The 14,737-nt window shown below is 36.4% G+C and overlaps 1 protein-coding gene across 3 annotated transcripts; it reads right to left on the bottom strand.

Annotated features, from left to right (window-relative positions):
- Window positions 1-223: 223 nt before the first annotated feature.
- Window positions 224-14,461, bottom strand: LOC117780414 (cGMP-dependent protein kinase 1). 3 transcript variants are annotated; one of them, XM_034616927.1, is made up of 11 exons: window positions 14,165-14,461; window positions 11,775-12,123; window positions 7,561-7,632; window positions 6,203-7,222; window positions 4,318-4,463; window positions 3,961-4,244; window positions 2,841-3,010; window positions 2,352-2,590; window positions 1,968-2,285; window positions 1,667-1,898; window positions 224-881 (listed from the first exon to the last, which is right to left on the bottom strand). In XM_034616927.1, exons 2-11 carry the CDS (start codon window positions 11,877-11,879, stop codon window positions 366-368), a joined length of 3,102 nt encoding a protein of 1,033 aa, XP_034472818.1. In that variant the 5' UTR covers window positions 11,880-12,123; window positions 14,165-14,461; the 3' UTR covers window positions 224-365. The 3 variants fall into 3 exon arrangements, with proteins under 3 accessions (XP_034472818.1, XP_034472821.1, XP_034472819.1); XM_034616930.1 differs by having other exon boundaries at window positions 11,775-12,098; window positions 14,405-14,421; XM_034616928.1 differs by lacking the exon at window positions 14,165-14,461 and having other exon boundaries at window positions 11,775-13,027.
- Window positions 14,462-14,737: the final 276 nt, after the last annotated feature.

The raw sequence follows: 14,737 nt of genomic DNA, 5'->3' as shown, positions 1-14,737 counted from the left end.
TATGTCATTTTTGGAACACTTTCCATGCGTTGAACTAAGCTTAATTGAATATGTTTGTTTATTCTGCTTGCTTGGCCAACTTTTCAAGTCTGTATCTGCGTGTATATGTGTGTATGTGTCGATGACAACAAAAACAAGTTTGCGCTGTTAAATGAAGTGGCGCAAACAAATAAGCTGATGATTGACTGTGAAACAAAGTTGAACGTCAAAAGACAAAACAAAGTTGAAAATTTAAACAAATGTAATATCAAATTATTTACATCTTATAACACACGTGTTATTCGCCTAACAACTACTTTGTTAACTTATTAATTAAGCTCTATATTAACCTAGTTTGTTGAATTATCTTTATCTCAATCGCAATACTAAAAGTCCTTATCCCAGCCGCTTAATTCCTCTGGCGGCTCATAGTCATTGTCTCCGCCAAGATGTATGAAATATTGGACGTCTGTCAAGCTCTTCAGGGATCGCTTGATGGGCGATGGCAGTTGCTTCTGTTTGAGCCTCGTCCAGTCCAAATTATCGAACCAATTGTGTCGTTTAATATCCGCAATTCCTTTCCTCTGATAGCCCAGTCTCTCTGCAGGCAGCTGTTTGCAAAGATGACGAATCAAGTTCTGGGCGAATTTGGGTATCCGGGAGGGCATGTGAATGACATCGATGCCGCTAAGTATATTCTGATAAATCTTGATTTGATTGATGCCCCGAAACGGAGTTTTTCCCACAAGCAACTCATAGATCAAAATGCCTAAGGCCCAATAGTCCACAGCACGATCATGTCCGCGATCCAAGATGATCTCGGGTGCCACATACTCAGGAGTGCCGGCAAATGTATTCGTCTTCTCATGGGGACGCACATACTTGGCGAAGCCAAAGTCAACCTGCAAAAAAGCGAGGACAAACCAATTATTTCTCAGCTTTAACTGTATGATATTCAAATATAATATACATAAATATGATAAGCAAAGAAGATAGAATTTTACAAAACAAGAATAATTATTTAAAGAAAAATATATAAAACAAAAAAGATTAACAAATTAAAAATCGAAGTAAATAAAAAAATAAATATTAATTCTAAAAATTATATCATAGCACGGAGAACACCAAAAAAGAGGGAATAGATAGGATCGTTAAACTATGATATTTACCATTAAAAAATAGAAAAGTTAATTCAAAAAAAATTTAATTAGAAAATTAGAGTTAGTTAATGTTAATTGGGAAGACAAAAATTATGATGCTCCGAAATCATCAAATTGTTTAAAATTTTGGTTCTGGGTTCGATTCTCACCCTGCCAAGCTGAAGAAGAATAGTCAGGAATGAATTAAATGTGTTTTTGAGTTCTTAAAAAAAACACAAAATATTTTGGTTAAGCTTAAAAAAAAAACACAAGTTCTCAAAAAAATTATACAGGAAGAAATGGTATATTTTTATGTCAAAGAAAAATGGCAATAATGAATTAACAAGAATTTTTAATTTTTTACTTTCATTTCCCAGTTTTCGTTTTATTTTTATATTATTTCGTTTTTCTCATTCTTACAAAAGCTTTTGATATTTGCCTAATATACCAAAAAAGTACAAATAAAATAATAAAATTATTTGTATATCGGAAACAGTACTAGTGGAAGAAAAATAAGAGTTATAATAAGTATATAAACTCAGACATACCAATTTGCAGTAACCATCGCTTGTGAGCATCAGGTTCTCTGGCTTCAGATCCCTGTAGATGAAGTGATGGGAATGCAAAAAGTCAAAGGCTTCCACAACACAGCCAGCTATAAACTTGGCAGTCTTATCATCAAAATATTGACGCTTTGACATCACAGTCCAGACATCACCTCCCATGCAGGCCTCCATCAGAAAGTACACATACTTCTCATTCCGATAAGTGCGATAAAGTCTTGTTTTCAGATAATAGATACATTTTAATATCTCGAAATTGATTCAATTTCAAATTGTATCTACTTACTGTACAATGAAGGGAGAATTGCGGCATTTAATCATCACATTCTTCTCATTGTAGACATGCTCAATTTGATCCTGTTTGATCACCTCAATTTTTTTGATTATTTTCAAAGCAAATGTCTGATTGCTATAGGTAACCAGATCCACACGACCGAAAGCCCCTGACCCTAGGGTTGCCACCTTTTTCAAATCCGATAGTGCAATATGCGAATATTCATTATCGAACTCGGCACTTCGATTACTCGAACGTCCATTCACATTGACTTGTTCGTCCAGTCTCTCGCTTAGCTGCTTGATGGTGCCCAGGTAGCTAATAAAGGCTCTGCGGTAGAGTAAAGCAAGGAAAATAATTAATGTCTCTAGGCTCTGCACTTTATTCTCCCCTTACTCTCTCTCCAGTTTGAGCACCTCAGTGCCGGGTGCATCCGCAAAGACGCTGGCTTGACGCACATCCGCATTCATCAACGCCTGTTCCCCAAAATAATCGCCACGCTTCCGCTTGGCCACCACCTGCTCCAGCCCCGCTTCGTCCTTCTTCTTGATGGTTACTGTGCCGCCACGTATGATGAAGAACTCATGGCCCACCTCCCCCTCACGTACAATACAGCTACCAGTCTCGTAGAATTTCTGGTGAAAGAAAAAATAGTTTTTTAGGAGATTTTAATACTTTTACGAACCTTTACGAATCATCGTTTAAAGAAATTCACTTGTTGCATCGTTTTATGTGGGTGTTTTAAAATTAAAATCAGTGCACAGTTGGCTATTTTTGAATCGGTTATTTCTAATTATTTTTAGGATAAATCAACTAATGGGTTGCAGGGAGAATGCAATATATTTTATATCTTCTTCTTTCTAAACACCCTTTATTTTCTCTTACCCTTTGCAGTAGATCCACAACTTTGTTGAGCATACTCTCCTCCAGCTCCTGTAGAAATGGAGCTGAGCGCAGGAACTGCAAGTTCTCCTCACGCTCCTTGGAGCCTGAGATTTGCATAATGGCACGAAATGTTTTGCGAGCAATTTTCCAAACTCGAGCATCGGTTGCCGCTAAAAAAATAAATTAATTTTATAGAGTATTTATATTAAATGCTACCGGTCGGAAAGAAAAGTAGATAAATTCTCCTATAGTCATAGGCTAACAGTACATGAAAGAAGTTTGGTAAAGATACGAAAAGGTCTACAGTCAACAGGGAAATGGAAGGGCGTGAAAGAAGACTGAGATAAGTCGATTTTAAAATTTACGTCAGGGGTGGTCACGTTCCACTACTTTTACTGGGTTTACCAAGCTCTTCCCGTTTAATTTGAGTGTATTAACGACTGTATGTTGGGTCCTTCTGTTTGACGAGCGTCTTTCATTATTGACAACCTTATAGACTATTATAGTCTATATCCACGACTGCACATTTGAGACATTCGTCGCCATTTTCATCATTCGGCCCGAATGTGAACTTCATTTCAGTACAAAATTCGATTGATCAATATTTTTTGCCTTTCGCCCCGCAAATTTCAGTATTTTTTATCGATAAACTCGTGAAAAGGAGCAATTATTATTTAAACCAGCTGTTTTGTTCAATAAATAGCTTAGCATAAAATTTGTGCGAATTACAATTGCAAAATATAAGTGAAAATATTCTTATTTCAGCTTTTTATAACTTTTGCACAGATATCGAACTGCTAATTTATATCGGGTGAATGGAAAATGTTTTAACAGTTTCACATTTGCTCGTGGAAAGCCAAAAATCTAACACAATCAAATGTGAGCAAATGTGGCAAATGTGAGTGGTCGTGAAAATAGCCTTTAGATTATTTTATGTTTTTAATTTATCCTCATTTCGAACAGTTTAAAAGTTTTCTTAGGTACATTTTAAAAAATTTATGGCTCCAAATAGTTGTTTACTATAGATATTGGATTTGAGCTCACTTGCAGAAATGATCAACCCACCCATAACTTCGATATTTATGTGTCTTAATACTTCAACAACTTAAGGGTAACTCACCCTTAATGGTAGCTTTGCGTGGTGCATTGTAGAGTATTGCCAGTTCGCCAAAGACAGTGGCGGGTCCAAAGCTGCCCACATGTTGACCTGCTTGTATCACATCGTAGTATCCCTCGGCTGATACGTATATTTCGGAGCCCTCGTCATGCTCGTTGATGATGTAACTGTTCTTCTTGTAGCTGGCCGGCGCCATTGCATTGATGACCATCTCCTTGCGTTCCTTGTCCATTAGGTTATTGAGGAAATCGTTGTGTTCAATGGCATTGAGTATGAGATTGCGTGTGCTAATGAATAATGCGAAAAGAGGGTCACATGAGGGGTTTTACCTTGAAACATGTTGTTCAGATTTACGCTTACGCTTCGTCCTTTGCATTAAATTCGATTTCAATGTTTTCCTGCACGGGCAAATTCGGTCTCACGAAGATGAGGCCACCTTCCACGCGATGAAGTTTCGTTGTCGAGCTGATGCTCTGCTTGCTATCTTCCAACTTGGCCAACTCATCCTAATGAAAGCAAATAAAATGAAATAGCAAGTTATTTAGCTGTTTGTTTTTCAACTCGCCAATGTTTTTATTAATGCTCAACTGAGTTTTGTGGTTGTTATTTTCAAGAATTAGCTTACGAGCATTACCCAAGATTGCACACAGTATAACTCCTCTTGTAAGTGGTTATCTACAATTCAGTTGACAGTCTATCTAAAACTCCAGTTGCAATTTCCACTAAAGTTTATTAAAGATTTTACGAGCCACAACAATGCAATTGGCCACAGACAAGAATAAGTCCTGGGACTTTACCGACTCTTCTCATTAAATATTTACCTTCATTTACACAGTGGAAACGCAGCCATTATAAGCATTTCCGGTCGGCATAAGGGAAGAGAGATAAGGGAGGACTTTAGGCGAAACTATCGTCGCAACAGTAGCTGCACGTAGGCGGCCCAGAATTAAGCATTGGTCTAAGCGTTGGCCACCTTGACTTACAAGTCGCAACATCAGCCAAAATATCTGTTGTGGGCCTGGCCAATTCGCTGCCTCAGCAACAGTTTCAATTTGCCCCAGAGAGGCACACGGGGCGAGGAAGTAAGAGAGGGGAACAGGTAAATAACGATGTCGGACTGTAAAAGTGGCAGCATTGGCAACAGCTGCATCTACGCAGAGTGAGATAGAGACAACGTGAGAGATAGAAAGAAAGAAAGAGAGGGAGAGTAGCAGAATGAGTGATAGGAAGTGGGTTGAAGTTGAGTTTTATCTGTTGCCTGTTTCTGTTGGCCAAAAGTTAGTGTTCATGTCTGTTGCGAAACAATTAACATTTCATTTGTTGCCGTAATTAGGGCGAGAGGATTTTTCTTCCCGACTACCTGCAGAATAAAATGCGAACTTTCGCTTAGCTGTTGCTGTTTAATGTACTATACCCTGTAAATAGGGCCTTTTTTGATTGTTTTAAATATAAAATGTTTTTGAAATTTTCAGGATGCAAAGAAACTTTTAAATTAAATTTATAAGTTGGAGCTTCGATAATTCGACTTCTGTAAAAATTAAAAAAATATAATTTCATAGTCTTGTTTTATTACTACGAAAAAAACTGCAGGTGTTAAATTGTGAGAAATCAATCTAAAATTGGATTATCTTATCTCTTCTTCTTTCTCCCCAGCTATATAAATCAATATTTGTTGGCTACCCACATAAAGCCTGAATACAGGGCATCTTCTAGTCGACTACTCTCCCTAGAAACATTCCCTGGCTTGCTTGTTATTGCTGTTGGCCTGCAAATAGAGCAGATTATTTAATTAGCAATGAACGCTTAATTAATGCCACGCCCAGGTCAGGTCAACATCCTAATGTTTGTCCGGTAAAATGTTCAGCCAAAATTTTGTTTATGTTTATCATATAAAAGAACAGTTTACTTGAAGTTTACAACTTAAGGAAGTAAACTTGAATGGCGGCTTAGAAAAAAATTGAGTAAGGTGAAAAACTCTTAGCGGTTGCTTGATTAATCACACAATGCAGCAGACTTTTTAAAGCCATTGTCCACATTAACCACAATTTAGAGGATCATAGGATGAATATAATGTTATACATACAATGAGTTTTACGCTTTTAAACTTTATTTAGTTGCAAATATTATTTGAGTTGTAAAAAAAATATTTTATCAACCAAAGTTGGTTTCGGGAACATCGACACTGGATATTCCCTTGCTTTCGTGTTGCAAGAGATTTGTGGAACAAGCTTAGTTCATTTCATACCTGACTGTTCGAGACATGCAGTGTGGCATCTATTGGAGGCGTCTCCTCCTCCTTCTGTTGTTCTCTTTGACGTTCCACACTTCGTTTCTTGCGCAAATGCAATGGAGTCCCGGGACTAAGCAACTCGACGGGCATCGGTGGTGGCGGTGGTATATAAATGTCGGGCATCGTGGAGACACGACGTCGCTGGGTGGTGTTCGGTGGTGTTGTTGGCTCGTTGGCTATGGTGCTTTTCGACCTTCTCAAATAATTGAGTGACACGTTGCTGTAGCTCTTTGCGGGTGCTATTGGTATGGATGATGAGGATGCCGATTCCAGCCATTGTTGCTCATATTCAGATCCTTGTTGATCCAGTTGAAATGTGCCATTTGTTAACTTGTTAAGTTTGTTGTTGTTGTTGTTGTTGTTGTTGTTAGTATCGTTGCTATGACAGGACAAAGTGTCATCATTGTGTTGTTCTGCATTAAGTTCCTGTGTGTGACCAATGAAAAATTTTACATTTGCCTTTGTGGTTGGTGTCGATGTCGCATCATTGTTGCCGCTCTCATCAATTATGCCATTCACATTTACTCTGAGCTTTGGCCCTTCATCCACAACATCAGCAACAGCCTGCTCCTCCTCCCTTTCCTTCTGCTTCCCATTTTCCTTTTCCCTTTCTACATCGGAATGCACACGTTGGGCGCCATCATCATCAACGTTGGGCGCCTCGGTAGGCAGGGCCGTAGGACGTCGCTCTTTGACGGGTTTTAATTTTGAATTGGTACGCGTGACATTAATTGCACTACCATTGAGTATGCCAGACTTCTCCTTCTCTTTCTCTTTCTCCTCGGCCTGCAACCTGCTTTTATTTGAGCGAAACTTCTTTGGCTGTTGCTGTTGCTGCTGCTGGTGATTCCCCGGGCTGTCGTTGGCACTGTTCACAGCATTCCCAGTGCTGGCCACATTTTCGGCCACGGCCTGAAGCTGTTGGCCAGCAGAGGAGACGCCTAAGGGCAGTTGTTTTAGGCGCTGCAGTTGCGCCTAATCGAGCCCAAGGGTACCCCAAACATTTACAAAGACAAACAAAAGTGCGAGGTGCAAGTGTGGGTCCGTGGGTGTGGTTTTAGTGTTGTATTGTTTACATATTTACAAGTGTTGTTGTCGTTGTTGTTGTTGTTTGCATCATTTTCGTTTGAAAGTATAGGAAACATGTGTGCAAATATTAATTGAGTTTGGCAAAGACAAGCAGAAAACGCTTGGATAGCTGATGGCAGTCAGATGGAACCCACGACTGTTGGTCGAAGGTGCTGTGATAGTGCTTGACAACGGATATATACTCTACATACTCTACACACTCGACATATACTATATACACTTACCTCACTGGCATTGGGCGTCAAAATGGGCGTGTAAAGTGGTTTCTCCTCACGTCGTATGTACAGACCAATTTGCTGAAAAAGAACATAGACAACAAATATGCTTGAGTAAAATTGAAAATGAAAAACTTTAGCTTAAATTAACGCCAGAAAAAACTGAGTGAACATTTTGAAAATTGACCATGTTATATTAAGACTTGAATATCGCATTTAAAGTGTTCTCCCACTATCATAATGTAAAGCATTTAAGACCATTTATTCAAATTTCAGCTATGTTATATCTAAAAGACATATTTTAATTTTCCACATTAATTTGCAACCCTTTTTACGTCAAAATTAAGTTAGCTGCATCCTTAAAGAACATTAACAAAATTTTAATATAACATTAATATTGTTTATCTCCAACACATCAAGCTATTTTTATGTTAGCTAATGTTAAATTCCTAATTTAAGTCGTTGACTTCGCTGAACCAAAAGCAGAAAATCCTTTTCAGAAAATGATTCTCAATACAAATAAACTACAAAATAGTGTGAGAGACAAAAATTCGAAGTTAGCGTTGACTTAATCGGCAGACATACAGACATCTATGAGAAAATTAAAGAATTCAAGTCTACATACTGTGGAAGTTAATGTCAAACATAATTCATTGAGTATGAAAAAGGCAAATCGCGTTAAGCGTCAACAGGTCGCGCAAAAAAAGATATAATATATGACAGCAAAGAGAACAACAACTGTGGCTGCTACTTGGCAATTGCAAAAATAAAGAAACGATAACATCAAAAAGAACAACAAAAAATGCCAAGCAATCTGTGAAAGTAAGCAAATAATGCCGGTTGCTTTTGTATCATTTGTCTGTGGGTCGGTGGGCTTAGTTGGTAGGTATATACATAGATCTCCCTCTTTATGTCTGTCCGTTAGCTTTGAAATCAATCTGCTGCTGACACTGCATGATAAATGCGGGGAGTTCTGTTGCCCTCGCTTTTCTGATACAGTTGCCAGTTTATCCCTCCGTTGAGCCTCAATAAACAACAGCAACAACTACAAGAAAAACAACAACAGCAAGTGCAAAGTGCTATTGTAACTTATGAAAATGTTTCCCTATCTCCGCATTTGTATTTGTGGCAAAGATTATTCATACTTTTAAGCTTTGCTTTTCATCAATGCATACAAAACTGTCATTTCTTTGAATCTCATTCACAAGTCACTTGATGAGTGTGTCTGTTGGGGCTTTGCCACAGTTTTGATTATTTGACAGACGGGGGATTTTCATACGGATTTATCGGATTGATGGCCTTTATGTGTGTTGATCCCATAGCTTTAAATAGCTATAAGTATCGAGTGCATACCGGTATCATATCATTTAATTTAATTTCATTCCATGAAAAACAGTTGGCCAAAATTTCATTAATTTATTTGCATTGTTGTTGCCTCGTGTGACTCACAGAGTTTTTAAAAATGTATATAATTCTCCATTATTGACTTTTGCTGGGCCACAATCTAGGCGCACATTTTTATCTTTTTCGGTTTCATTATTTATATGTTTTTATTTACACTACCGTTGTTCAAAATAAATAAGAAATTTTATTCATTCACTTGTAGATAGGGAGAGAATATATCTTGTATCTTCTGTTGTGTCTATATCTATATGTACGCTGAGAACAGAAATTTTTAATTTCAAACCATAGATACTTTCTTACCAATTTCACATTCTGTGTATGCATTAAAAAAAGTGTGAAATTAGCTATAGAGTTTATTACCAATTTTTTGTAATTCCTTTATGTACATTTTCTCCGTGCTAAAATTTTAAGCAATTTATTTAAGGTGTATTTTAACTTCGTCGTGTTCTGGTTTAACAAAATCCATTGATTTTATTATTTTACCAGTTTTATTTATTTATTTTCGTAAATATGTTTGTTTGAGATGAAAGCAAGGCCAATTAAGTATTTGTGTTCCTTATTAAAAATAAAGAATCTGTAGATCAGTTAAAATTTAAAAAAAAAAATAAATTAAATATAATACCTTCTTATTAAAAAGAAAACTTTGTCAAAGTTTAAGATAATTTTATAGTTTGTCAGGCGATGTCTTTTAAAAGATTTACTCTACATCAGACATTAGTCTTTATCATTTTGACACGTGCAAAATGTGTCAGATATGGATGTAAGTAAAGTTTAAACAACATTCATTTGCTTCAAGGCCTTTAGAAAGTTTAGCTCCCTTGAAATTCGTAGAAGTTGATTCATTGTTAAAGCTGCTAAGTAGAAGTAGCAGTTAAGTTTGTTTTGTAAATAGGCTAATGTGGCTTTGACCTAGCAGGGATATCATTAAAATGTGATCAAAAATGTACGAGTGTTTGCTTGCTTTTGGTCAAGTTGACGACAGCGATTAGTGGATTATTCATTGTCAGCTTAGGCACAACTTTAAAAGCTTCTTTTTTTTTAATTCAAACCCAAACCAACAAACCCAAAAGGGCAGAGTATCTTATCGCTCAATTGGCAGACAGGCATGTGAGCTATAAAATATTCAAACCTTTTTTTCTCTGAAGGTTGTTGTTTTTGTTGTGGATGTTGCATGGATGGTCGTAAGCCGCACAAATAAACACATGTCAATATGCAGGTCGCGTGGATGTCTCTGCTTTGATATGCTAATCAGCCTTAAACGACGACATTTTCGACAGGTTTTCCGTATCCCGGTTTCCCACGGAAACCAAACGAAACGGTTTTGATAGAGAGCTTTTAGATTTTTGCTTTTTTCACAGTCTTAATCGTTTGGCGAGTACAAGTATATCAAAAAGGTAACTCAACTCAGTATGTTTCTCTTGAATTTATCAGACTCCCTCTGACAACACTTGAAATGCCAAACACATTGCATTTATTTCTCCCTGGGGCCCTATATGTCTGTCTGACGTTCCTGACTTTGAAGTCTATACAAAAGTTATTTTATATGGCAACAACGTGCAATCATGTCGATCTCTATCACGTTCTCATCCTGACTTGGCTGTCATCTAATCCGTAGACATAACCATAGATAACTACGCATCCTCGAATTGTGTGTCACTCGAATACATTTCGTATTCGATTTATGCATGAGATTCATCCTACACCGATTCATATGCATGCTCATCATATTTCTGCATATCATGTGCCTTATTGATAAACTGCTGAGATTGCATCAACTCAAATTCCATTACAGAAATTGCATTACTCTTATAGACTTGGGTAATTTTGGGTAGCAATTTCATTCAGAATTCAATTGCATATACTTGCAAATCAAAATTTGCTTCATGATAATAAACTCATGTTTAACAGAGTTAAGTTGAATTTATTTAAATAAATATTCTACCGTATTACTAGCTACTTTACTTTTGTCATAGATTTGTTGACATAAAATCGTTGAAATCTACACGTATTATCATAAGCCAAAACTAAGCCATTAACCACATTAACCACATTAGATTGTGATAGATATGAAAACAGGGCAACAATTGATAAAAATTCCAACTATGTATTTAAAGTTAAGTGGCTTATAGATAACACAACATAATTGGGTAATAATAGAAGGCTAATTTAGTGAATTTATAATTTATTTACATAGTTATTGTATACTTTGAAAAGCATTTGCTTAGCTCTGTTAATTTTATTAACAGAGCCGACGAATGTTAATAACAGAATGGAAGAGGGAAATTTTATTTACAGAGCAAAATCCAGCAGATATGTGCCGTAAAATAATAAATGTTAATTAAAATTTTATTTGTTAATAAGAGCTACATAACTTTATTTTCGTTCTATTTGTTTTTTAATAACTATTTAATATTCCTTTTCTTTATACAAATATTCAAGTTTAGTACTTTTAAGTGTACTCAAACTTCGTGTAGCGTTTTTTTGTCCTGTTGATAGTACTTTCGTATTTATTCTGATAAGGCATTTGAAAAGTGAACGTCACAGACCGCAGCACCATTGATAAGGTTTTTGCCAGACACGTTATTTTTTTTTGTAGCCAGCTTTAGTATTTGGCTTGCTGTCGCGCTTAGTTATAGCATTATTTATGATATCAAGTATTTTGTAGCGCTGCCCCCGCTTAACTTAATTAAACACTTAATGAACGTATCAGTGCTGCTTATCGAAGCACAAAAAAAGAGCAACAACAGTGTACGCCACACTTAAGACTAAAGAGAGAGCGAGAGAGAGCACTCTCTGGAGAGAGAGTTGTAGAAACTCACCACGGGGCTATCTTGTGTGTTGAGTATCGTGTCGGTGTTCTCATCTTGGGAAGGCGTAAATTTGTTTTTGCTGCGATGATGGAAGAAGCGCGGAAAGCAAGCCATCTTTTTTTTTTAATGCCAAGTGTAGCTGTGTTTATGTGTTGGGGGTGGGTTCAGGAGGTCAGGAGGTCACACGTTGGGCGTTACGTTCAGTGGAAATGGTGCAAACAGTTGATATTGTTTACTTAGTTAGTGTCAGCTACTTAATTAGCATATTTATCGCACACATCTTTTGTTATTTTATATTTGTTATTTGCTATTTGTTATTATTATTATTGTTGCCTGCAAATAAAAAACAGAGGCGGGCCTGAACCCCTTTTTGATTACTGTTTGCCAGAATTCTGATTTATGGTCGCGCATTTAATTGACGCTGTAAATTTGTTGCACTCGTTTGCAATTGTTGTAACTGATGTGAATAGATTTGAATATGTACGAGTATTCAATGTGTTTGTCGCATTTTCATTGGAGTGCTTTAGCCGTGTTATCTACAGAGCCGTTGCCTTGGCCATTTATCGCCCACATACATACATATATATATTTATACTCCAAAAGTTCATGTGCTTTTTTTATTCTTGTTAAATTGATTAGATTTATGATGGCTTATGTGATATGTTGGGGTATGTAAATAAATATTGATGCGTTTATTGTCCTGTGATTTAATTCACCTTCTGAACTAATTCCGTTAAACCGATTCGCTTATCAAGCATTTCGACGTGCCCAAAAGTAAAATGAGAATTCGCTTTTCATCAGATAGTCTGTCGAGGAGAATTCGTGCTTATATATAAGCAAAAATTGTAAAGTTAACAAATTTCACGCTTCGATAAATGATTGGACGGGTCGGGCTAATTAGCCAAGGCCCGGAGCTATATAAGTTTTCATTTTTCCCCCTCTTTTTCTGTGCAGCGATGAGTCACAATGGCAGTGGGTAATTTTTTATCGCTCATCTCTTATCGTTTGAAATGCTTAATTGTTTTCTATTTATGCGGGAGGGTTAAGTAAAGGGGATTTCATTGTTTGGCCAAAAGCTTAAGGGCACACAAAAGGCCAGTTGGCCATTTGCCCTGTTGGCCATGAATCAAACTTGCTTATTTGGTGTTTTCTACAAGTATCTTATCAGTTGACCAGACATTTGGTCAAATCCAAGGCACTCGGCCAACTATTGGGCATTGGTTAAAGTCAGTAAATTCTGCTGACTGTTCAAAGTATTCCCCATACAATATCATGCTGCATATGATATGTAATCAGGTTTGGTTATTTCCTTACACGACATCTAGATAATGGCAAACTTCCAATGCGAACACAACAATTGTATATTGCAAATCAAAAACAACAACAATAAACAATTGTTTGTTGTTATTGTATTTCTTTTAACAACCATTCGTAATTCACTTTCAACAAAAAAAACAACAAAAACCACAACTACTAAAACAACAACAACAACAACAACAACAACAACAACAACAAAATCGACAAGCGATCCACACGAGTCACGAGTCCGTCATTTATATTATTTTATTGACATTTTGTTTTGAAGTTATCAGCAGTTCTTTGTTGATTTTCTTTTGACTTGCTTTCCATTGTTTTTTTTGCCAGCATTTTCAGCAAATTAAAGCAGAACTTTAGTTTCACATTATGTTGGTAGTTTATTACTTTATTAAATAAGATGTTATATTGAACACGTATTATATTATCTATAAGAATAAATTATATATTATTATTTTGTTTTTTAAATTATAAGCAATTTTTAAATTTTTTTAATTGCAAAGTCAATTTGTATTTTTAATATTATAATTATTTAACCGGTTCTAAAGCTAAAAAAAATATAATTTATTTAACATACTATTGTTAAAATTATAATCTTTAGTGTTTCAAAATTTTTCCAAAATATTATTTAATACTAAGCATAAATTGGCATTAGACCGAATTTAAAATTAAACACTCTTTAAATGTGAAAAATGAAACCAGAAAACAAAAACAATATTGGGTTATGCCTTTCGATTAGATAAACATATCAGGCACTAAGTGATTGATTTGCAGGCTGTTCTACTCGTATTTGTTAAATAGAGTAAGTTCAACAACAACATTTGACAGCACAGATCAGAACTCTAGGCAAAAGAAACAATTTCTTATCGAATTTGCTCAATTATTTCATGGACACCGATAAGTGAGTACCTTAAACGATACTCACAAATACACTCGTTTTTAATTCTTCGCACACACTTCACACATGTCGAATTTCATATCATTTCATTCACTTTTTCACAAAACCAACACTTGAAAGACGGACACGCGAAATGTTCATGCAAACCACTGAGTAACTGCACCGCTAAACCACTGACAAAACTCACATTGACAACAACAAATCATAGTCGTGTTACGAGCACTCGTATTGTGCATTCATATCCGATATGGGTTTAAAATGTATTATTATTCTTGTTGTTTAAACATATTTGCAAAATGGCACGTTACAATTTCCGTTTCAATTATTTAACAATTTTATATGAATTGCACAATTCGTTAGGCAATAACAAAAATAACAACCGAGTGCTATTGACAACACAATATATAGACCGATCCGTAGCACTCACAACCCGTACACCTGCCGCCGTGGAGGCTGATAACTCGACTAATTTACCGCGGCCAATTTAAATTGGCAATTTGCTCGACTCGTTGACGGCAACGCTAACGGCAATGGCAACTGAGCAGCTGGCTGGGCCCAGAGGCTCTTTATCGGTATCTGAGTTGAGGTTGAAGTGTCCGCCTAGCATTACGAATACGCTTCCCCGCCCCCCCTTATCATCGAACAGTTGCAGGGCAACGCGTCATTGTTTCTAGTTTCAAGCGAAACTTTGTGATAACCAATACAATAACCAAAGCAGATTGGATCTGCTTTTTAACGGGTCCTATTATAAATTTGTAAT

This window comes from Drosophila innubila (assembly GCF_004354385.1).
Source record: "Drosophila innubila isolate TH190305 chromosome 2L unlocalized genomic scaffold, UK_Dinn_1.0 4_B_2L, whole genome shotgun sequence".
NCBI classification, from domain to species: Eukaryota; Metazoa; Arthropoda; class Insecta; order Diptera; family Drosophilidae; genus Drosophila; species Drosophila innubila.
This window is presented reverse-complemented; position numbering and strand designations above follow the sequence as displayed.